The 26,579-nt window shown below is 39.2% G+C and overlaps 1 protein-coding gene and 1 long non-coding RNA gene across 3 annotated transcripts in view; both read right to left on the reverse strand.

Annotated features, from left to right (window-relative positions):
* LOC124553704 (F-box/LRR-repeat protein 15-like) overlaps nucleotides 1-5,632 on the reverse strand; it is a 38,753-nt gene extending 33,121 nt beyond the window's left edge. The window contains exons 1-2 of one of the 2 annotated variants that reach the window (XM_047127606.1): nucleotides 5,393-5,632; nucleotides 4,923-5,005 (exon numbers count right to left, since the gene is read on the reverse strand). Coding sequence is in view for 1 of the 2 variants with exons in the window: in XM_047127605.1 (XP_046983561.1) it covers nucleotides 4,923-5,005; nucleotides 5,606-5,610 (88 nt within the window). In the remaining variant the exon portion in view is untranslated. The remainder of the gene's footprint in view (nucleotides 1-4,922; nucleotides 5,006-5,392) is intronic. The other variant, XM_047127605.1, reaches the window with a different exon arrangement.
* Nucleotides 1-26,579, reverse strand: part of LOC124553708 — a 583,058-nt gene that overhangs the window by 403,464 nt on the left and 153,015 nt on the right. The window lies entirely within an intron of this gene.

Here is a 26,579-nt window from a genome sequence, read left to right on the forward strand (position 1 = left end):
CATTCTTCTAGAAAAGGAACACGTAGGGACTCCTTGGCTAATTGTTTTCCAGTCTGAAGAGTAATTTCATGAATGAGAAGTTATAATTACTCTTTGTTTCATATCTGTTGAGTAGGAAGTGAATCATTGTAAAGCAGTGTCTCTAATTTTGTAGGCATGTAATTTGTGTAGGATGACAGAGTGGTTCACTGAATCGAAGGTTTCTGTCAGACCGCAGAATATTCGTGTGATCTTTCTACCATTGTCTAAAGAGGAGCACATCTTTTGAGTAAACTCACTTATTGCATTTGCAATGCATTTTCCTTGTTGGAATCCAAACCGGTTTTTAAAAATTATGTCACTTTCAGCACGAAATTTTTGAATTTTTTTGCTGCAGTCTTTTCTAACACATTAAAAAGTGCTAGCAGAAGGGAGATAGGGCAATAATTCCCCTTATCTTCTGTCGTACCCTTTTAGACCAATGATTTTATCTTGGCATATTTCAGTATGTTTGGAAATCATCCCTGTGCAAAATATTGGTTTATAATAACTGACACTAGTTGTGAAATGATATTATAGGCACTCTTGATTATAGATTTGGGTATTTCATTGCACCTAGATGAGGTTTTGTTTTTTAAAGACAAAATTTCATTTTCCACACCCCTTTGGGTGATTTTTTCAACTTGTTTGAAATACGTATTTCCAAACTTACGTTTTTCCAAACTTATATTGTCTAGATACACTTCTAATTCTACAACTGACCTCACTACACTTCAGAATAATTCACCAAAACAATTTGACACCTGAACACGGTTTATTACAGTATCATTTTCAAATTAATTTTCAAAATCTCACAACTTTCAACCATGGCATCTAATTCTGACAACAACTAACCACACTGCCTTTCGCTTATTACTATGTTGAATGATGAAAATACTACTGGCCATTTGTTAGCTGTAAGTACAACTTCCTGAATACAGCTTTACAGCATGTGACATTTAACAAAATCAGGATTTCTCTTTGATTTTGACTGACTATGGAATTTCCTTTTTCTGGCACTAGAAATTTTTATTACAGGTGTAATCCACTCTAGTTTACTGTTTAATTTATTTTGCCACGGTTTAGGAAAAAAATTACACACAACAGTAATGGTACTATGTGATGCCCGTTCTCAAATCTTATCCAGTCTGTTCTTTTTACTTTTAAGAAATTCGCTGTCAACATTTAATCATCGTACAAAAATACTGTACAGTTAATTTATGATATCAGGATGACAAATGATATATTTGATATCATGCATTGTTTCTTAGTGTTCTTTAATAACTTTATTTGTAAAAATAATTATACAAAACCAGGATGTAAATTTTTACGAATAAAAATTTCTATCGACTGCTTTTTCTAAAATTTTCCAGCATGTCTGAGCTATCGAAAGCGAGTCTACATCAAGCTAACTATAACTCTTACAAGAGAAATCTAGCACTAGACTCTATATACCATAATCATAACTTATGCACACATACCAACACAAATGTTTTGCATTTAGCGTGAAATAACTTGAAAATATTTCAAATGTATTGACACTATAGTATATTGAAACGTTACGATACACACAACAACAAATCATACTGCATGGAAGCCGTGGAACAAGTACAGAACTTCAGTTTCTGTCAACCACACATGCACTACAGATGTCAGTTTGTATTTTTACATAAAAAGCCAATTTATCATTTAATGCGGAAGAAAAAATTTGCTAAAGATTGGAGTTCCTTCGTGAATATAAAGTATGACAAATATACATCAGAAAATAAATAAATAAATCATTTCGACCCACAAAATATAACTAAATGTTATGAAACAACAGTTTGCAGGTGTACCCACAGTACAACTAGACTGTGGTATAACACTGAACAACCATAAAATAAAAGGAAATCACTAATCCTTAGTTCCATGAAATATTTACTTCCTGTTTCCAACAACTGTCAACAAAACTATATCGGGTACATGCAACTCCCATCCTTTTGGTTTTAAGACTTTATTAATTAGTACTGCTGCAGTTTTAAATTGGACCTCTTATGGTGTCAACTACATAAAATAATCTTGTTTGCTTAGAATAACAATGTCTTAAATTATGAACTCACAGTGTAAAACTTGCCTGATGAAATGTTAATCTACCACACAGTATGTCAATCCACGATGTGTCACTTACGTGATTTATTATGAAATTTTCATGTTAGTATTTTGAGAACGCCGCATTTGGCATAAGATGCGGCACGTTTTGTACATCAGAAAATCGCTTTTAACCATTTTGAACGTTTACATGCTGCCTCAACATGACCAAATATTATCGCTTATCGGTAAAATCCCACATAGCCACCACGGCTCATTGGAATTGGATACTTCCATTGCCCTACATAGGTCAACAGCAGCTCACGATACCAAAACACACATAGCTACGACAGCCCATTGGAATCGGACACTTCCCTTGACCTAATAGCTCAAAAACAACTAACAGTACTAAAAAATTTAAATTCAGTACTTCCCCAAAGATACATAAATCAATCCTAAGTGACAGTACCGAAACATCATCCAAAAACACATACAGTAAATACCACCGACCACATAACACAGAAATACCCCACCAAACATCATAACATACACCAAAAAAAGGACTACTTACCAAAAAAAAGTTCCAGTGCTACACACTAGGGCTAGCACAACAACCACACACAGCCCCAGCCCCCCCCCCTCCCTCTCTCCCTCCCTCCCTCTCACACACACACACACACACACACACACACACACACACACACACACACACACACACACACACAAAAAAAAGACACGACCAAAAGAAACTCCCAAAACAAACTCCCCCCCCCCCCCCCAAAATCAAAGATCCATTAACAAATAAATACCAAAAAAATAAACAAATCTCAATCACACAACTGCAACAAAACAGATACTCCACAACATAATCATAAAACAACAACAACCACCGCCCCATCCAAAAACATTACCAACAAGTCCCCCCCCCCCCCCCCCCACTTCCCGAGCTGCAGTCCCCCACCCTCACAACACATCCTTAACCAACCACCTTCGGCCTACACATAGCACTTAAAGATACGCAAAAAATGCAACCCAGGGACACTCTTCCGCCAACAACACACATCTAAATGAGACTGAAGGTTAGAAGAGCGCCTCCTCTCCCTCCCAATAAGTGACTTAACTGCCCCCATAACACCTCTATCGCATTTATGCACGTCCTAGCCTCATAACTCGAATTCTAAACTATGGTTAACAACTAAATGATAATACCGCCTCTGGCCCAATCCCCTACAAGATGAAAAGGCATCAGAAGCTATTGTAGTACCCTCCTCTATATACTCCTCAATCCCACCAATTCCTTTTTTGTATGTCCCTCCAAAACCTTAAAAACACACACTGAACAACCACCTGCAGAAACAACAGCCCCCCACACCCATAATCCAAACGGAGACTTACTCCTCCCATACTACTTCTTCCCAAACTGCGACTCATCAGCCTCCACTACTACCCCAGGCCCATCCAACTTACCCCTGTACTTAATATGTTAAGAACAGACTTCCCTACAATACGAAAACCAATCAAAAACCGTTCTCTCGCTTACACCACTCTTGTGCACAAAAACTATGGGAGGATTTATAACAAAAATAATACGTCATCAAAACTCTCTCTCTCTCATGCCCAACCCAGACCTCTCGAACCAGGTACCACGCCATATGGAGCGCCAAACCTTGTCCCTTCCGCACCGCCACATGTAGCAGTCCCTGGTCCGAGACGCCGGAACTCTGGCCAACCCCATAACCTGCCGACACACAATGCATTTCACAATCTCAGCCAGCAGCACGAATAATTGCAAGAATTTAATGAGGGATAGCATATCATCCCCCATTTCAGCCCCGCAAACTAACACTACCGTATTTATCAGTCATATCCATACCTAACAAAAGCAGCCACAAATTAAACTAAACGACTTACCACACGACATACAGCAAACAACACTACAATAACTTAAACACAACGGAAACATAATTCTTAACTCACTGAAACCAATTTCTGTAGAAGAATTTCTATTGAACAACAGTCGCAACCGACAGCTGAACAGTTCAAACAGCGTTACAAAAATTAACCCAATACACCACACAACATGCGAACCATAAACACACCACCAAAGGACACCACCGATCGCAATAAAACGACATCTACAAACACAACACACTCATAAACTAAACTCCGCGCCGTCCTGACGTCACACACAACACCCTTACGTCACGGGTCTAAGCCGACGGGTGGCATCGGACGCCTCTGTTGACCAACATACACGCACGAAGAAGCCAATGTCCGAAGGCCTCATACATGAATTAGACGTAATATTATGTTTAAGAAGTGAAGCATTCGAAACGGAAATGGAATCATCGTGAGGTTAATAAAAGTACAGTAAGCAACGTACTTCATATCCTGTTAATGTTTATCGTTTCATTTGTAAGAACCGCGTGATGCAAACGAGTTATTATGGTTCGGCTTTTACATGCTATTTATATTTCGATTCCACACATTTTTCGTGGACCGAACGGACACAGTTCAACATAACAGATGCGACAATTGATCTCGTTTTTGTTACCCACAGCGATATCAGACTATTTCGAATGCTAACGTTTAATGTTGGTTTTTAACATAGTTTTTACAGTAGGAAGCGTATATAATACCATAAATAATCAACAACAAGTACAAAAGAACTCCACATTTGTCACTATTTAATTTACTAAGGACGCAGGGAGGTACGAAGGGGTGTATTACAGGGCAGACTGGTTATTATTCTCTTGTAACGTACAGACATTTACTGAATAGTGTTCTGTTCCTTTAATAACAAAAAAATGCTTGTAAGAAGCACTAGAAGACCTTACCTTTTGTAAAAAGAGGTTGTATATCTACCCAACAGAGCAGAGTATTATTCACCACACTCTCAGACGAATCAGGAAAGTGGAACCTAAGAAACATATATGGAATGTAATATCTACATCATTAACGTACCAAAAAGTCACTACAGCTGTAGCGTAAGGTAAAGCCACTTGTATGTGATATTAAAACGTCAAACGCAATAAAACTGTTTTCTATCACAGAAGAAACAGTTCCACAATAGTTGCCAAATCTGGGCCTCAGACGGCAAGAATCATCAACACACTTGTTTCTCAACAAAAAGTATTAACATTTACAAAAACACTCGTGTATTAGAAAGTCGAGTGAAATGTTAAGAATGGACGAATCATTAAATTCCATAAATTTTTTTTTGAGACAAGGCAAGTGCTATGATAAAAACAAGACACGAACAGAAATATATGCTTCTCATGCAGTATGTACACGTTCATATTCTTACTTTCAGAGGAATAAGCTGCAGATACACAACATACTCGGAAGTAATTCCTCATGGATAGGTTCTAGCTTGTCATTAAATCAGTCTGATTTGGTTGTTTTTACGTGTATTTCACAATAATTCATGTCTTTTGGTACTTGCGTAACGTATGGAACGCAGAAATATAACAACCATTTTGTTAAGTATAAAGTAATTAAATGTTCGTATTATCCTTACTGCATATGTAAATGTACTATTTCTGACCGGACCGACTGACCGAGTGACCGCTTGGAGCGCTAATGTCGTCCCAGCTGTCAAACGGTAACAACCAACGAGTTGGTAGCAACTCAGGCCAGAGGGTTTCGTGATTGTGTGTAAACTGTGGTACAGCTGACTTGTTTGCTCTTTACGTTGTTTTTGTGTTTCCAACCGTGATTGACTACTAAATAAAATCGCCATTTTTATAGGTTCGAATACATTCCATAATTATTATATGCTTTTATGAGTGATTCATGCAGAAATACGTATGTTCATACGATACGATACGGAAGTTAATCTTTGGTTCTTACCTGAAAAACATTTGTCAAGGTACGTTTACACTTGGGATACATGTATGAGCAACATGTCAATTTGACATGTCGCGATACATCACGTCATACAAAAATTCACGGAACTTGTATGCGGACCCTCGAGCTCATACATGTCGCGTAAACATTGTATATCGCTTTTTGGCCATATACGCGACATGTATGAGCGACATTTGTAGAACTCGCGCATGCGCAGTACTATCATTTCCTGTCGTTTCGTCGCCTGCCGCTTATTTTGACGATTAGCGCATGCGTAGTACCAGGCTCTTTGGTGGCTGTTTGAGTTTTGGAGGTGCCGACTGTCGTTTGTTGTATAGGTATTGTGTCATGTGTTGTGCCCGCGTGTAATACTTTAAAATTTGCCATGACTTCTTGGTCAAAACAAAATACACTGCATTTTGTAGAGGCAGTGCGCAGGCATCCCTGTATATGGGATGTGAAACTAGGAGACTATAAGAACACTCAGAAAAGGTACGACGAGTGGGAGGAAATTGCTAAGGCATTTAACGTATCAAGGAAGGAATGTGAGGACAAGTGGTATAATTTAAAAATCCAATACAGTCGCGAGTTAGCGAAAAGGAAGAGTAGCAAAGGAACTGGAAGTGCTACAAGCAATGTGTACCACTCTACATGGTATGTTTTTGAAAGTATGCAGTTCATAAGAGACAATTACAAACCAGTTTCTCATAGCAGCACACATGAAGTAGTACCAGTCAGTAAATTTGTTATATTATTTTGTTGATCATATATTTGCCAACATTTTATCGTGCTAATGCTTTACATAATGTGAATATTTACAATTTCACTGAAAAACATGATTCTCCATACTGCTATGGTTTGAAGTCCTGAATACTGCAGAAGAATAGAGCATATTCCTTTGTCATCATTTAACAATGATGTGGAACTTATTTTCCATACTGCCATGGGATGGAGCCCTGAATACTGCAGAAGTATTCAGCATATTCTCTTCTGTTGTCATTCAGCAATGAAGTTCTTCGGCCAGTTCCGGGCAGTGGCTCCAGCACAGTAGGGTTGTCCCTCCAGGACCCAGGTATTACATTGCCATCATCTCCCTCTCTGTCGTATGTTCCTGCTGGACAATACCTTTGAGATTTTCTGTTTTGAAGAAAATTATTTAAATAAACACAGGCTAGTGCCACCACTGTAGCCTTTTCCGGGCTGAGAAGCATTTGCTTCCTCAGCACTCAGTAAACAGCACTTATAATCCCAAATACATTTTCTATTTCTCTTATTGCTCTGCATGCTCTATAGTTAAAAATATGTTGCCAACTATTTTTTTCATGCAGACCTGGAAATGGTTTTACAATATTTTCCTCTAGGCCAAAGGCTTCGTCAGCAACGAAAACATATGGAACAGGCTTGCTCTTACCAGGAAGAGGAGATGATGGTGATATATTTAGAGTTTTGGTTTCTAACATTTTGTAAAATGTGGTGTCTTTAAGGACACCACCATCTGAAATGTGTGCCAACATCAGCGTAACGCCGGCCGGAGTGGCCAAGCGGTTAAAGGTGCTCCAGTCTGGAACCGCACGACCGCTACAGTCGCAGGTTCGAATCCTGCCTCGGGCATGGTTGTGTGTGATGTCCTTAGGTTAGTTAGGTTTAAGTAGTTCTATTTTCTAGGGGACTTATGACCACAGCAGTTGAGTCCCATAGTGCTCAGAGCCATTTGAGCCATCAGCGTAAATTATTCTATAATGAGCATCAGCAATTGCTAGCAAAGCAATGCTGAAGCGCTCTTTATAATTAAAATAAACTGTTCCACTGTTGGGTGGTGCCACAATCTCAATGTGCCTCCCATCTATAGCTCCCAAAAATCATGGGGAAATTTCAGTTTTCTTCACATTCTTTGGTAATTTTCAACCATTCCTCTTCAGTAGCAGGAAGCTGGAAAGAAAATTGTTACTTTTTTAATTTAATTTACGCATGGACACTCAAAAAATTCTCAATACATTAAGATACTTTGATTATAATGTATGTATAACATATAGCTCACTTTGCCTTAGAAATGTGTTATGTATTTTAAAGGTCATGGAAGCCCCAGCCACAGAAGGAGATGGTGAAGGAGAAGGAGAAGGAACCATTAGTTTCCCTTTCGATGTAACAGAAATGGAGGAGGTGACATTTGCCACGCCCCCCACAAGACATTGTGGAAGTGGAAACCACTCCAGTCATCTCTGTGCCTCCACATGAAAGTGGATCTGCAACCATGTCACCCTGTACCACTCCAAGTCCGAGTGGAAGTGGTAGATCAAGTGCACTGAAGAAAGCCAGGAGAGACCTGGATGAAGACCGAGAAGGTCTTTTACAGACCTTAAGAAAAATTGGTGACAATTTAGCAGACAGAAAAAGGGACCAGTTTACCCACTTGGGTGACTTTGTCGCCAATAAGCTCAGATTTCTTTATGAAAATGGCCATACTATAATTATGGCAAGACTTGAGAACGGAATATACAGATGTTTGCAGGAGGCAAACGATGAACTAATAGATGCAAATGCAACATAATTTATGGATTCTTTAAAAACATGTATAAATGTTGAAATATGCATGTCATGTGCTGTCAAGTACTACTTAATAAACCTAAATACAAACTAATGTTGTTGGATATCTTTACTGTGCAGAAAGTGTCCTCAGAAACTGTGATATTGTATTACTGAATGAAGCATGTCACTCGTTCCAAAGAACTAAAAGCTAAAGCATTTCAGCAAAATTTGAGAAATTTATGGTGCAAAATGTATGTGCCGTTAAAATTTTAGTTCCTATTCCAGCAGCCTCATGTGGTTATACAGGCAACATCAACGGCGCGGTAGAAACTTTGTGCTGCTGTTCCAGGTTGACAGTTACTTGTATGTGCCCTCGTCCGCTCGTTAATAGTAATTGCCCTCATAAAATGAAGATTTCATGACAAAACATTTGCATTGTCGTGCGATTGCTAATGCCAACATCTCACACACGATTGTTGGCATTAGCATCCGTTGTCAAGATTATCACGCGAGGCCGCTGGAATAATAGCAAAAAATTTATATACGTGCCAGACGTATGAAAAAATTATATAAAGTATTACATACTCTGATATATATAAAACTTTGACTTTCACTTCTTGGGATAAAACTTGCACAATGGCCTCGCAAACACGAAGAATAATGTTGCATATGGCACTTTTTGATATTCTATGCAGATACATTAACGTCGAAAAGGAATCCCCAATGGCCAAAAAACGGAGTGTTACTGCCAACTGATCCTCTGGTGGAATCGCTTCCCGAAAGTTTGTGTTGGTTTTGAACACAAGAGGAGCCACAAGAGATAACAAACCACGGAAATCCTCCATACTCATCCTAACATAATTTCTAAAATATGCGCCATCCTCTAGAGTTAATTCGCGAGAAACTCTCTCTGCCACCATCTACGTTTCCTCTGCCTTTTCTTCCTATCATCTTCCAAAAGAGCAAGTGTACCAGCACATAAAAATGTGAAATATTCCAAATCGTCGTCGGAAGCCATCGCACAGTGATACAAATCAACCAGTGTAAACGCACGCTCATACGAGGTGCATTCAAGTTCTAAGGCATCCGATTTTTTTTTCTAATTAACTATGCACCCGAAATCTATAAAACTGGCGTTACTTCTCGACGTAATCGCCCTGCAGACGCACACATTTTTCACAACGCTGACGCCACGATTCCATGGCAGCGGCAAAGGCTTCTTTAGGAGTCTGTTTTGGCCACTGGAAAATCGCTGAGGCAATAGCAGCACGGCTGGTGAATGTGCGGCCACGGAGAGTGTCTTTCATTGCTGTAAAAAGCCAAAAGTCACTAGGAGCCAGGTCAGGTGAGTAGGGAGCATGAAGAATCACTTCAAAGTTGTTATCACGAAGAAACTGTTGCGTAACGTTAGCTCGATGTGCGTGTGCGTTGTCTCGGTGAAACAGCACACGCGCAGCCCTTCCCGGACGTTTTTGTTGCAGTGCAGGAAGGAATTTGTTCTTCAAAACATTTTCGTAGGATGCACCTGTTACCGTAGTGCCCTTTGGAACGCAATGGGTAAGGATTACGCCCTCGCTGTCCCAGAACATGGACACAATCATTTTTTGGTGGTGGTGAATCTGTGTGCTTCCATTGAGCTGACTGGTACTTTGTTTCTGGATTGAAAAATGGCATCCACGTCTCATCCATTGTCACAACCGACGAAACGAAAGTCCCGTTCATACTGTCGTTGCGCGTCAACATTGCTCGGCAACGTGCCACACGGGCAGCCGTGTGGTCGTCCGTCAGCATTCGTGGCACTCACCTGGAAGACACTTGTCGCATTTTCAGGTCGTCATGCAGGATTGTGTGCACAGCACCCACAGAAGTGCCAACTCTGGAGGCGATCTGTTCAACAGTCATTTGGCGATCCCCCAAAACAATTCTCTCCACTTTCTCGATCGTGTCGTCAGACCAGCTCGTGCGAGCCCGAGGTTGTTTCGGTTTGTCGTCACACGATGTTCTGCCTTCATTAAACTGTCGCACCCACGAACGCACTTTCGACACATCCACAACTCCGTCACCACACGTCTCCTTCAACTGTTGATGAATTTCAATTGGTTTCACACCACGCAAATTCATAAAACGAATGATTGCACGCTGTTCAAGTAAGGAAAACGTCGCCATTTTAAGTATTTTAAACAGTTCTCATTCTCGCCGCTGGTGGTAAAATTCCATCTGCCGTACAATGCTGCCATCTCTGGGACGTATTGACAATGAACGCGGCCTCATTTTAAAACAATGCGCATGTTTCTATCTCTTTCCAGTCCAGAGAAAAAAAATCGGAGGCCTTAGAACTTGAATGCACCTCGTACATGTATGAGGTTGATACTTGTCAACTCATACAAGTCGCGATACATGTCGCAAAGTCGCATATACATGTATGTCATACATGTGCTGATACAAATCGCAGTGTAAACGTACCTTTAGATTGTTACCTTACTGAAGTCAATCAGGAAGTATCTGCTTACTACTTTAAGTATGGTGGCGCTTTGGTCAAGTCTTTGGATTCCACCTCAGGAGAACGTACCTCTAAATCCAAACACAGGTCCAAGTTTTTCGTAATTTACGAATTTCCATTATTTAGCTTTAATTATTGTTTATCACTGTACACCAAATTGTTTTACGTGCTCAAGTTAAAACGTTGAAGTTGCTTGTCAGCATTTATCTGTATAAACTAATTTTAAAGAATATTATACCAAAAATAAAGAGAAATAGTATGTAGATACGAAAAAAATCTCTACTGCATGTAGCAACTGTATATAAAAAGAGAAGTGGCATAACCTACGTCTTGCAACCAGAGTCTACTTTCAGTATCAGCAATTTATTTGTCCAAGAATCATTTCATAATGCTCCAGGATGCATCGGCTTAATACAAACGAGTAAATCATATGCATATGATAGGTGATATCGAACGTTACAGCTAATCCGACAGGTTTTTAATGGGGAAAGGATAGGTCAGGTGGCGGTACGTGATCTTGAAGGAACCATCCTGACCAAGCTAGATCCTGCAGATGTACTAACGAATAGTAATCTCGATTGTTCAGAACGTACAGGCCTATATACTAAATCCCCACTGCACAAAAAACTAAGCCCTGCAATGCTGGTTTTAAGCGTTGACAGGAAAACTGTCATTGGTAAGTGAGACAAAATTTTTGGGTACCTGTATGTACAGGCAAATCGGAGGTACACCTGAATAATCTAAATAAAAATTTAAATACAGTCACATTTGCTGTAAGAACCCTAATGCAAAATACAAGTCATATAACAGACAGTGAACCATGCAATATCCGCTGGATAGGTCAGGAGTCCACTACACACAACAAGCGGCTACACGGGTAGCAGGGGTTGTGTGGTGTGGACTGGGCGGTTTTTTAGGTTAGATGGCCTCGGGCAGGTACAGAAAGGGCAACAGCCTCAAAGGGTGTGGGGCAAAGTCAGGACGTGTGGGGACCAAGCAGCAATCGGTATTGTAATTGTAAACTGTCGAAGCTGCATCGGTAAAGCACAGGAACTTCAAGCGCTGATAGAAAGCACCGAAGCTGAAGTCGTTATAGGTACAGAAAGCTGGCTGAAGCCAGAGATAAATTCTGCCGAAATTTTTACAAAGGCACAGACGGTGTTTAGAAAGGACAGATTGCATGCGACTGGTGGTGGCGTGTTTGTCGCTGTTAGTAGTAGTTTATCCTGTAGTGAAGTAGAAGTGGGTAGTTCCTGTGAATTATTATGGGTGGAGGTTACACTCAACAACCGAGCTAGGTTAATAGTTGGCTCCTTTTACCAACCTCCCGACTCAGCAGCATTAGTGACAGAACAACTGAGAGAAAATTTGGAATACATTTCACATAAATTTTCTCAGCATGTTATAGTCTTAGGTGGTGATTTCAATTTACCAGATATAGACTGGGACACTCAGATGTTTAGGACGGGTGGTAGGGACAGAGCATCGAGTGACATTATACTGAGTGCACTATCTGAAAATTACCTCGAGCAATTAAACAGAGAACCGACTCGTGGAGATAACATCTTGGACCTACTGATAACAAACAGACCCGAACTTTCCGACTCTGTAAGTGCAGGACAGGGAATCAGTGATCATAAGGCCATTGCAGGATCCCTGAATATGGAAGTTAATATGAATATAAAAAAAGGGAGGAAGGTTTATCTGTTTAGCAAGAGTAATGGAAGGCAGATTTCAGACTACCTAACAGATCAAAACGAAAATTTCTGTTCCGACACTGACAATGTTGAGTGTTTATGGAAAAAGTTCAAGGCAATCGTAAAATGCGTTTTAGACAGGTACATGCAGCGTAAAACTGTCAGGGACGGGAAAAAACCCACCGTGGTTCAATATCAAAGTTAGGAAACTACTGCGAAAGCAAAGAGAGCTTTACTCCAAGTTTAAAAGCAGCCAAAACCTCTCAGACAAACAGAAGCTAAATGATGTCAAAGTCAGCGTAAGGAGGGCTATGCGTGATGCGTTCAGTGAGTTCGAAAGTAAAATTCTATGTACCGACTTGCCAGAAAATCCTAGAAAGTTCTGGTCTTACGTTAAATCAGTAAGTGGCTCGAAACAGCATATCCAGACACTACGGGATGATGATGCCATGGAAACAGAGGATGACACGCGTAAAGCTGTAATACTAAACACCTTTTTCCAAAGCTGTTTCACAGAGGAAGACCGCACTGCAGTTCCTTCTCTAAATCCTCGCACAAACGAAAAAATGGCTGACATCGAAATAAGTGTCCAAGGAATAGAAAAGCAACTCGAATCACTCAACAGAGGAAAGTCCACTGGACCTGACGGGATACCAATTCGATTCTACACAGAGTACGCAAAAGAACTTGCCCCCCCTTCTAACAGCCATGTACCGCAAGTCTCTAGAGGAACGGAAGGTTCCAAATGATTGGAAAAGAGCACAGGTAGTCCCAGTCTTCAAGAAGGGTCGTTGAGCAGATGCGCAAAACTATAGACCTATATCTCTGACGTCGATCTGTTGTAGAATTTTAGAACATGTTTTTTGCTAGAGTATCATGTCGTTTTTGGAAACCCAGAATCTACTCTGTAGGAATCAACACAGATTCCGGAAACAGCGATTGTGTGAGACCCAACTCACTTTATTTGTTCATGAGACCCAGAAAATATTAGACACAGGCTCCCAGGAAGATGCTATTTTCCTTGACTTCCGGAAGGCATTCGATACAGTTCCACACTGCCGCCTGATAAACAAAGTAAGAGCCTATGGAATATCAGACCAGCTGTGTGGCTGAATTGAAGAGTTTTTAGCAAACAGAACACAGCATGTTGTTATCAATGGAGAGACGTCTACAGACGTTAAGATAACCTTTGGTGTGCCACAGGGAAGTGTTATGGGACCATTGCTTTTCACAATATATATGAATGACCTAGTAGATAGTGTCGGAAGTTCCATGTGGCTTTTCGCGGATGATGCTGTAGTATACAGAGAAGTTGCAGCATTAGAAAATTGTATCGAAATGCAGGAAGATCTGCAGCAGATAGTCACTTGGTGCAGGGAGTGGCAACTGACCCTTAACATAGACAAATGTAATGTATTGCGAATACATAGAAAGAAGGATCCTTTATTGTATGATTATATGATAGCGGAACAAACACCGGTAGCAGTTACTTCTGTAAAATATCTGGGAGTATGCGTGCAGACCGATTTGAAGTGGAATGATCAAATAAAATTAATTGTTGGTAAGGCGGGTACCAGGTTGAGATTCATTGGGAGAGTGCTTGGAAAATGTAGTCCATCAACAAAGGAGATGGCTTACAAAACACTCGTTCGACCTATACATGAGTATTGCTCATCAGTGTGGGATCCGTACCAGATCGGGTTGACGGAGGAGATAGAGAAGATCCAAAGAAGAGCGGCGCGTTTCGTCACAGGGTTATTTGGTAACCGTGATAGCGTTACGGAGATGTTTAGCAAACTCGAATGGCAGACTCTGCAAGAGAGGCGCTCTGCATCGCGGTGTAGCTTGCTTGCCAGGTTTCGAGAGGGTGCGTTTCTGGATGAGGTATCGAATATATTGCTTCCCCCTACTTATATCTCCCGAGGAGATCGCGAATGTAAAATTAGAGAGATTCGAGCGCGCACTGAGGCTTTCAGACAGTCGTTCCTCCCGCGAACCATACGCGACTGGAACAGAAAAGGGAGGTAATGACAGTGGCATGTAAAGTGCCCTCCGCCACACACCTTTGGGTGGCTTGCGGAGTATAAATGTAGATGTAGATGTAGAATCACACAAGTGGCACGAGTTATGCAAGTGTCCTACAAACAGTACACAATATCCATTGACACAGGTTCCATTCCTTTCACATCTTTCTCCATCAAGAACTGCATGGAAACGATTATGAGAATCGTGTTATCCTCTGTCCATGGGCATTAAGACAGGATACTTCAGATGTATAATTATGTTGTATAGGGATGAAGCGATATTTACCAATCATGGGCAAGTAAACCACCAAAACATGCACTATTGGTCTGTTGACAATCCCTATGGGCTTCGTCACATCAAACGTCAGCATCCATGGAGTGTACATGTGTAGTGTGGTATAGTGAACCATCAGCTCATTGGTCCACTTTTCATAAACAGAACACTCGATGTACGCAAATATTGCAGCCTCCTAACAGACTTTCTTCCACGGATGGTAGAAGATGTTCCTCTATACACTAGCAGGAACCTGTGGTACCGACATGCTCGCTGTCTGGCCCATAGACAGGGGCGCTGGCAAGGGGGGGCTATGGGGGCTGTAGCCACCCCCCCTTCCCCCACAATGGAGTATCATATTACACTGGATAAAATGACTTCAGAAATCAGCGAATATATTACTTCAACAGATTCAATCATTTTTTTAAAATAATTATGTAGCAATATAGGTTGCAATGTATTTCAAACACACTTTAACAGAAGAATAAGAGTGGCAAACAGCTTACTATCTAAGCCAATAAATATAATTAACTTAAAATGGTCGCCTTATTATTTATTAATATACACTGGATGTATATTAATGTACACGTACCATTTACAATAATCTAGGAAGCTAAGTATCGCAGGTGTGCCTAACAACACTTAAATTGCTGTCCCCAGACAAAAACTTCGAAATCGCCGGACATCTAGGTCAAATCGTATTATTTTCCCGGGCACACATTTTGTAGACACGTTTTTACCCTTAACTAAAAAAGTTACCAAAAACTACTTTAAGCAACACCAAATTTTACCAGTTTGTCGGTGCAGGACCCCAACTCTCCTTTTGTTAAGCGATATTCCATTCCCACAAACCCACTGACCCCCCCCCCCCTCCCCCGCCATTGGCCACCCCCATGTCCGACTTCTAGAATAGCCCCTGCCCATAGAGCACGAAGTATTACAGCATGTCTTCACATATTGTTCCAAATCGTTGGACTCTACGCAGAAGACATGTACCCTGGCCGGCCCATTCCCCGGATCTGACGCTTTCTGTGACGAAAGCTGTCTACAAGGAAATACCAACTACACCCGATGATATGCAACGACTTATTACTGCAGCCTACTCGACCATCTCCGCTGAAATGCTAGCATGTGTACAGCAGTTATTCCATACCACACTGAAAGTGTGTATTGCCGCTATCGTTGGTAATTTTGAGCAAAACCCTGCGATGGTCCATTGTCTCGTTATTGGTCAGAATCCATGTAACTAGTGCATGTACTTGTATTGTTCTGCCAAAGGTACTGCACAGGTGTCAGTGGGATAATTTTTCAAAGTATGATATCTCAAAAGACTCGCGTTAGAATCTTGCAAGTACCATAGACATTCTGATTTACCCTACTTTTAGTCTGTTAACGTCAACAATCATTGTTGCATTTAAAACGTGTACGTTTTTTAACGCGATTCTGTCTGTTTTAATTATTCGGGAGTTGACCGCCTGGTTTTAAACTTTCTTTGCTTTTTGCATTTAATTTGATTGGGAAACCGTTGAGATTGAACTTACCATATACATGGATGGAATGAGAAATGAAAGGCTGCAATAAATTTTTCATCTGTGATTATTACTTTACGTATGAAATATTCTGTTGCAGATTAATAAAAATGAATTTATTTGAATATACCATAATAATTATTCAAGTTTTACTTTTATTCAAGTACTAAAGCTGTTTGTGTAAGAATTAAAATATTATTGTCCATCAAACTTAGCAAACATTTTCACGTAGCAGTGGATTTTTTTTTAAACTCAATGTATCCCGACTAGCTTTGAAGCATAAGACTATCTTTACCACACTTAAATGTTTTCTTTTTTATATTGCTAAGCTCTCATGAAAATTATCCAGTTTTAAATACACTTTACGATATGTTCAGAATTTATCACTTTTTGAATGAAAATTTACAAAAGCTGCAGCTTGTATCCACCTGTGACTGCACAAGATAAAATCTACTGTCTCTTTTTATTCTGCGTCTGGAATACTGTGAAAAGAAACACTTTATTATTTTCCTTCACCTCTACCTGTACCCTTTTTGGGATGTGGTCGTTATTGCGATCGTATATTTAAATCTGCCGCTGCTGCAGACTGCTCGCTCGCGGTGCAGCTCCTCACCGCCAGCAATATCCAATAAAATGCTGAAATTTCTTAAATAAAATGCGTAATGCCCGGTGCGAACTATGTAGTAATTGTGACAAACAGATTTCGCTATATATATATATATATATATATATATATATATATATATATATATATATAAACTGAAACAATTAAAACCTTTACACATCTTTTACAAACCCTGCTACAAATGGCGTCGATCATCGACTTATGACAGATGAAGACTACTTCCTGTCCAATTCAGTCCGTGCGGAAGACAAGCGATTCTATTACAATATATTGCCTATTTATACCTTAACTAATTCTCGTACAGTCTTTGTCATTTCTCATTACATATCGTTTCTTCTGTGGCGGTTTTCACATCCTCCGCCACAGATAGTATTTCACACTCTTTGAATAATCATTTGTAATAGAAAAATTCATAATTATCTTTTTCCTCACAAAATTAAGTTGTTGTTGTTGTCTTCAGTCCTGAGACTGGTTTGATGCAGCCCTCAATGCTACTCTATCCTGTGCAAGCTTCTTCATCTCCCAGTAACTACTGCAACCTTCTGAATCTGCTTAGCATATTCATCTCTTGGTCTCCCTCTACGATTTTTACCCTCCACGCTGCCCTCCAATACTAAATTAGTGATCCCTTGATGCCTCAGAACATGTCCTACCAACCGATCCCTTCTTCTGGTCAAGTTGTGCCACAAACTCCTCTTTTCCCCAACTGTATTCAATACCTCCTCATTAGTTATGTGATCTACCCATCTAATCTTCAGCATTCTTCATGTAGCACCAAATTTCGGAAGCTTCTATTCTCTTCTTGTCTAAACTATTTATCATCCATGTTTCACTTCCATACATGACTACACCCCATACAAATACTTTCAGAAACGACCTCCTGACACTTAAATCTATACTCGATGTTAACAAATCTCTCTTTTTCAGAAATGCTTCCCTTGCCATTGCCAGTCTACATTTTATATACTCTCTACTTCGACCATCATCAGTTATTTTGCTCCCCAAATAGCAAAACTCCTTTACTACTTTACGTGTCTCATTTCCTAATATAATTCCTTCAGTTTCACCCGACTGTATTCGACTACATCCCATGATCCTTGTTTTGTGTCCTTTTGAAATTCAATTAACAGAAATACATATAAATTATTTGCTACAGTGAGCATTATACATCCGAATGTTCTTTTAACTTTCACTTTGGCTGCGTGCTGCCAGAGAACATTACAGTTTGTAATAATACTTAGAAAGTGTATTTTTTGTGCAATCTGATTATTCGCAAACAATGCGAACCCCTGACTACTAATCCACTGTGTGAAAACTGCACATCAATAGCAGTTTCCATTTCTGCAATATTTACGGCGAACGTCTCAGTTGATTCTCCGTGTATAGGTAGGTGTGGAAGAGTGTGAAAGAGCGATACTTGTTCCAGGACGTCAGCTCTTACTAGTGTTTCCTCAAAAGCTGTCGCCATCTTCCCACCACTTCGGAATGCATTACTTCCAAACGTGCCGTCTGCCTGCTGCTCTCTTATTGGCTGCCTAACACAAACAACTGACACGCCTTCTTCTGTTCCCGTCATACCTCACGGTAAGCGCTGACAACATGTGCTATTACTGTTTACCTTTCTCATAGTTGTAAGGATTTATAGCTTTGAGTTTAGTCTCTGGGATATAACATTTCATTGCCAGGTTATTTTAAGTGTTACATAGATTCGAATACTGCATTTCCAGTAGCTGTACATTCTGAAACTGGAAACTGGCGGTATTGGGTACAAAAAAGGTGGTGAGTCAGCAATTTTTAAAATTGCTTTTGTGTTAATTAAAAGTTACAAAACAAAGGTACACAATGCTACACAATCATTGACGATACTATAATAACAATGAATGCACGAGTGATTTATGCTGTGTAAAATTTTCCTTTTGTGTCACGCCTTTTTTTTAAACGAACAATTCAATTACAGGGTAGGTTGGGAGGTGACACTTTTGGTTGTGAGTTGGCGAATAATAAATAAAAGTCGTAACAAACTGACCTGCTGCATTACCTAATGTTTATGTTCGCGCTGTATACAGGGTGATTATAATTAAGTTAAACTTACAAAATGCTGTATAAATAACATCACTGGTCAGAATAACATCAAATTGCAACGGAACATTATCAGAGAATGGGGGAAAACGTAGGGCAGATGAAAAAAATAGCATGAAAATCGATCAATAGATGGCGCTGTATGTGTCAGAATTTGTAAATGAAAACACCCGTCATGTGCACCACCCACTGAAGTTGGTATAAATACGCCAGGTAAATGGCTTTTCCTCCTCTTGCGCCTGCAATCTTCACCATGACTGTCCCAATGCAGGATCATGGTCTGCTTGTGAAACTGTACTGCAAAAAACGGTTGAAATGGCTCTGAGCACTATGGGACATAACTGCTGAGGTCCTCAGTCTCCTAGAACTCAGAACTATTTGAACCTAACTAACCTAAGGACATCACACACATCCATGCCCGAGGCAGGATTCGAACCTGCGACCGTAGCGGTCACGCGGCTCCAGACTGTAGTGGCTAGAACCGCTCGGCCTTTATTACAAGAATGACTGTGCACACATCGCTCTGCAGACGTTCCGCACGCTGAAGGGTTTGAAAAAAGATGTTGGTCTGATGACTGCTGTGGGTATAGAGAAAATAATTCGGAAATTCTAAAAGATCTGTTCTTTTGGTGTGCAACCTGGTAGAGGGACGAAAGGAATTGATTTGACGTCAGTGGAAGCAGTGGCCACAGCAGTGCAGGAGGAGACGGGTGGTGGTGTGAAAACGTGTAGTGCACGGAGAATTGCCCGAACATTGGACATGCCCGTGAGCATGCTGTGTAAAATTCTTCCAAGCATCCTTCCCTTTATCGATTCAAAATTACCCATGTGGACGAATTGCTTCCTGTTCACCTGCCAGCAAGAGAGACCTTTGCTTTAGAATTTCTTGCTCGCACGGAAGTGGATAATGATTCGCCGTGGAAGATTTTGAGGACAGACATCTGCCAGAATATATCAATACACAGAACTGTCAAATATGGGCATGTAACGCCGGAAATGCATATCCTCCTATTTCCATCTATTGTACTATAAATTCTTTCCCTTTATTTGTTACCTGAAGATATGACATTTCTGTGTCTTTATATATTGTAATTGTTTTACCATTTGTATATATATATATTTATGCATTTATGTCGATGTATAATTGGTTGGTTTTGTAAATATTATTTGTATTTTTACGCTGGGTCTTGCCTATGGAAAACTATGCTATCGAACGCTTGCATCGATAGGTCGTGTGGAGAACCAAAGTGTTTAGGATCTTTGGTAGTGTTAACTCTGCCGCATGGAGCGCACAGGCGTCTAAAGCTAGTGAAATGAGGGATGCTCAACTACCGGACCTACCGATAGATGGCTCTACCAGCTGATTACTGTCGTCTGTATTGCCCGCCATATTCGAATTTGGCAAGAAGTTTCTTTCGGTCTGTACGGTGTATAAGGAATTAAGGATTATCGAAATGGTGATTTCTTGTTCCGCTTTCAAGCGTACGAAGCGATGGAGTAAGGAAAGTGACTTACCATTTCACAGGTAATAGGACTACCGATACAATACAGACTTAGTGCGTTTGCTAATTCGATGTTTTTGAACAGGTTTCCTCTAAAGCACCCAGAGCTGCTAAAGAAGTGGATTACTTCCGTGAAGCGGAAAGATTTTAAACCTACGTCTTGCAGTTTTCTTTGCGGAAACCTTTTCCGGCAAGATGATTACGTAGTGAGCCCTGGAACGTGGAAGAAACGTCTCAGACACGAAGCAGTGCCATCAATTTTTGACTTTCCGACACATTTGATGCCACCAAATAAACAGCCACGACGACATGTTAGGATTTTGAGTGACAACGATGCTTCTCCATTTGAGGTAGCTAATTAATTTCTTTGCTATGTGTGTGATTTTGACTTTTGTGAATTTATTTCGTGCGGACACAAATGGGCTACATAGGTGTAAGCAATGTTGTAATACAGTTCCATAGTTTTGTTTTTAGCGTTGTGTCCTGGAATCCGTGCTTGATTTGCCCTCTGCAGAAGCTACTGACTGCGTGGAGAATTTTGTCAATGAGAATTCTTCCGTGGAAAGCATGTCCCATTTATCCAATGCAGAAGCTGCGAATTGTGTCGAAATCGTTAGTATAAGGATGTTTTCACACCCCCAAAGTTTTCTTATAATATTTTTTCATCAAGCCTTGAGTTATTTCAATCATATATAACGAAATTATTTCTTTATTTCAGAGTGCAGTTGGTTCTCAAGTAATTGATTGTGGTATACAGTCGAAAGTAGAAATGGAAGACAAGGCGACCAAAACTTGCAATTTTTTCTCAGACATTGTGCACGAATTAAAACGTTAACTGAAATGTGAAGTGTGTCCGTGAAAAACTTCGAAGAAGAGAGAAGAAAGTGTTTTCCATGGATGACATCATAAGTTCATTGAAGGAGAAGGGGCATCTTCCTGAGAAGTTACATAACTTCTTCAATCATCAGAAAGGAACACAAGTGGAATTAGTGTGCAATTTAGTGGACAACTCTCTCTCGTCAAAGGGTAATAGATACACAACAAATGTGAAAATGTTTGCAATGACTGTGTACTTTTATTCACCAGCAGCATATGAATACCTGCAAAAATTAATGCCTCTGACCCATAAATCATTGATTTCCAAATGGGTGGCAAGTGTCGACTGTGAAACTGGTTTCTTAAAAGATGTTTTTAAATACGTTGATTCGAACCCAATCGTAAGGGACCCGTTCAGCGATTCATGTCTAATTGTAGACAGTGTGGCACTTAGGAAGCAAGTAGTTTGGGACCAAGGAACTAAGCAATACACAGGTTTTTTAGAGTTTGGTGGGGAAGTGCCTCAGTCAAAAGAAGTAATAGAGGCATCTGAGGCTCTGGTTTTCATGCTTGTCTCTATTAAAGGCAAATTTATATGCCCGATTGCATATTTCTTTATCAACGGTGTACAGGCAAATAATCAGGCCACACTGATGAAATCTGCTTTAGAGAGGCTGCATAGTTCTGGCATCAGGGTTTGGTGTGTTACATGTGATGGCTGGAAGGTAAATATAAGCACTTTATGTACACTTGGCTGTACTTTAAATTTTTCCAAGGGTGATTTTAAGAGCTACAATGTTTATTGTATGTTGGACATGTCATATGATGAAGTTTGCCAGAAATGCTCTAGCAGAAGTATCTGCTATTGAGTCTCCAACTGGCATTATTAGATGGCATTTCATTGAGCAATTGAACAAGGTACAACAAGAAGAAGGTATGACATTTGCCAACAAACTATCAGGACAACATATAAGTTATGTAAATAGAAAAATGAATGTTTCATTAGCTCCACAGACTTTGAGTTCTAGTGTGGCAGATAGTATAGAGTTTTTGAGGAGGGTTGTTGATCCAAATATTAAAGGAAGTGAAGCAACAGTAGAATTTTTGTGTAATATTGATAGGATTTTTGATATTCTGAACTCCAGAAATCCATTAGGTAAAGGGTATAAGAGCCCCCTGAGACTTGACAACAAATCTTATTGGCTTGGTATTTAAAAAAAAATTAAATTAAAAAAAAAAAAATGGTTCAAATGGCTCTGAGCACTATGGAACTTAGCATCTATGATCATCAGTCCCCTAGAACTTAGAACTACTTAAACCTAACTAACCTAAGGACATCACACAACACCCATTCAGCACGTTAGTATTTTCAGACACACTGAAAATTATATCAAAAGCTTAAGAATCATTGGTGTTCCATTGCTGCTCCATGCAAGAAATACTTTTGCTTTTGGGATAATTTTCATAGCTCTGACAAGTATGCTTCGTGTTGAATCTCCTTTGAAGTATTTGCTAACATATAAACTGTCACAAGACCACATAGAGCTTTTTTCCCCCTGCATTCGGTCCAGATGTGGTTGGAACAACAATCCAAATGCATACCAGTTCAAATGTGCCATGAGAAAGTTGCTCTTGGGTAACAGTGTCACTGCAATGAATGGGAATTGCTCAAATTTTAATGTGTGTTGTTTGCCACCTGTTTATGATTTTCATGCAAGAAAGCATGTAGTAGAAAGTGATGAAAGTGCTGCAGAAAATGAAGTAGAGGAGTGGTGTGCACTTCTTGACGATAAGATTAAGTTCTCATTTCACAAGTAAAACATACTCTATTATATTGCAGGGTGTGTGTCATTGCGCTTTCAAGGCAGATCACATGCAAAGACTGTCTTCACATACTGAAGCCACCAGTAGTTAAATCTGCATTAGAATGTGATTCTCTCTATGCTTTTCCCAATATGGCCAATAAAAATGCATTTGTAAATTTTGTTAACTGGGGAAAACTGGTTAAAACAAGTGACTGCGTGTACTCTGTTGTAGAATACTCAGAAACTGTTTTAGATGTTTGTGACTGCTGGGGATATGTGACAGAAATATATACAGGCCAAGATTTTGCATTGTGTTAAAAAGAAATTTGTAGATTACCCATTTCCTGCTCTTGGTCATGATTACCGTTATGAAATTAGGATTGAGGACTTACATCAGACTCAGCTTGCTTGTAAGATTGCATCCCTATACTCCTGCATATACTTAAAAACATGTGGAAAAAAAGCCTGCTGAGAAAATTTTAAACAACAAATCAAGTAGCCTATAAGGCAGAAGTTAAATAAACTCATATTGTTTAATCATGTATAGTGCTCAAATTGGAAAAATTATGTAATGGGACATTCCATGCAGATGGGTGTGACATTTTGACAGATTTTTTAAAACTATTTTGTCCATAGATTTGTTGTTGTGTGATGATGAACTTCAAAAGATGAATCACATTGAAGTAAAATTGTCTTTACATCCTGTGTAGATATCGTAACAAAATTATAATTGTTTATTATATAAGCTTATTTTAAGATGTTTGGTGTTACAAAATATGCACTTGCATTAAAAACGGGTGATTTGTGTAAAATTAATGAAAAAAAAAAAATATTCTGAGGCTTATTTGACAGATGGCTTTCAGTGTGAGAAAATATGTCCCTCAATAACTATGTTAACTTGAATGTTTCACTTTAAGAAAACAGTTGTTTTAATACTTCCTATAATGAACACAATGTTCCAGTTGATCATAAGCATTCTTATTACTTTATAACCATTCTAGAATAAGGGGACCTGAGTCAGGCAAAACCTAATTTTCTGAATTTTGTCTTTATTTTGCTAGGATGTCTTTCTATTATATTTTCCTGTGTTGAGGGGGGAGAAGAGAATGCAAATAATCATATAGAATTATCTTTCTAGCACTACAAAGTGCAGAATACAGTGATTACAGGTACACGTGGAAATCTAGGAAATTTCAGTAATGTTACATGCCTAATTTTCATTAACATTTACCTTAATTATACGGTTACACTTTTTGCTGATTTGAACTGTGTACTACATGTTAAAAAGATTTTGTTTGGTCATAGTAATAAAAGCATTTCATTTTGTTAGTTCATATGTCACATACGGAACTGAAATTATCGAGTCATGATGACAAAGGAAGGAAATAACATTAAGGAATCTTACTTCACAGAAATTATGTAACAATGGTTACACTTTTTGCTAGTTAACTTTAACATAAACCATTTAGTTTTGCATTAAGAGTGAAAGCAGTTGCACAAGTCACGTAAAGAACAAAGTTTCCCATAGGAAACTAAAGTATTTTACGTTTGAGTTATTGCAGACCCAAAGTATTGTGATCTTCATATTTCTATTTAAAAAAGTTTGTAACTCAGATTCACAGACATTCTGGAATCTGTACATACATGCGTGTAGCAAGGTACTTTTCATGTGCCATGTGGAACCTTTAATTTTCTGGTTTAAATATAATTTATTTCATGAATTACCTTTAATACCAGCACTGCCTGAATGCATTATTTACCATTTAGAAGAAGAAATATTAGTGTACAGAATAACAAACCTCATGAAAAATGCGAGAGATTGTTCTGTACAGAACTTGGAATGGCTCTTTATCAATAGCAGGTAAAAAAGAAGGCTTCTATTAAATGTTCAAAGAAACCAGTCAGTACCTCTTAATTCGCCATAGAGGTGATACAGTAGTAAAACAATTTACTTTTTTCAGAGTTTCTGCTAAGTATTAAAAGTGTGAAGACGTATTCAATTAGTATTTGCTTTACCAATAACCTGTAGTACAAGCACACGTATAAGCAGATAATTATGGGAGTCAAGAGTTATGTTAAAATTAAAGATACTGACTGTTATTACTTGTTCACAAAGCATTGTAGTTGCTGTACAGTTTATGCTGTATGTGGTGTACTCAATGTGATTCCTGGAGGACATAATATTCTGTTATCCCATGGGAGTGCACTGGTACCACACCTATTGAAAGTACGTTTTGTTGTGGAATAGTTGTATCAGATGTCTGTACCAGAAAACAAATCTCCACTGTGACACCCTTATGTTCTTGGTATGCTATTAGCTATTATTACAGGAATACTCTTCACATGGAGGAGGAAGCATAGTGAAATTTTCTTTTTCATCATTTCCAACATTGTACACAACTTTCTTGCACTTTTATGTTATCACATTTTTTTCCCTTGATAATTGAAAAGAGAGAGGGGGAAAAAAAAATTTAAGCGAGCCTTCATAACTGAAAACTCTACTTGCGTCATTTGTTATTTTCAAAATGTTACTCTCTTTCCAAATACTGTCCTATTTCTTCAAACCAATTTTGAATTTCTCAGGTTATTACATATTATTTACTGTACATTGTCCACCAATACTTCTGTTATTACCAGATAGTTTGTAATGTGGCACTACCTTTGTGCCACTGCTATTGGCTAGTGTACTTTTGCAGAAAAGAAAATCGACTGGACTAGATTGTCCTGTCAGTATATGACAAATTCAGACAATATGGAACTTCTTACACTAAATTTGCAATATAATGTCACCCTTGTCTCACACAGATTGTAGCAGCCATTGGGGTGCCTGTCTGGCCAGCTTCTGCAGCTTTCACTTTCAGGTTTGTTTTTTGCTTGGGCCGTATACTAACAACCAGTCATTCCAGTGATTGACACCATGTCAAAGACTGGAGCCAAGATTCACAGAAATTAAATTCTATGGTTGTAATTCAAAGTGTAATTAATTTTGCTCACTGACATGTTTTGAATTCAATTTTAAAATTGTTTGGGTGTCAGACTGGAAAATTAGTTTTAAGACACCCCAACCTTAAAATTAACAGCTGTGATCGAGGTTATTTTCAACAAGTTCCTTCACTTCCTACATCACCATGGATCAGTCCAATATAATATTATTACTAGACTTAACTTCCAAATGATACAAGTCAAGCATTTAAGAGGAGCCTTAACGTTGGGCTTTGTGTTTATCTCATTTAAATGTATTTCTTGTCTCGTATCAAAGACTGTAGCA

Source organism: Schistocerca americana, chromosome 11 (assembly GCF_021461395.2).
Source record: "Schistocerca americana isolate TAMUIC-IGC-003095 chromosome 11, iqSchAmer2.1, whole genome shotgun sequence".
Taxonomy (NCBI): domain Eukaryota; kingdom Metazoa; phylum Arthropoda; class Insecta; order Orthoptera; family Acrididae; genus Schistocerca; species Schistocerca americana.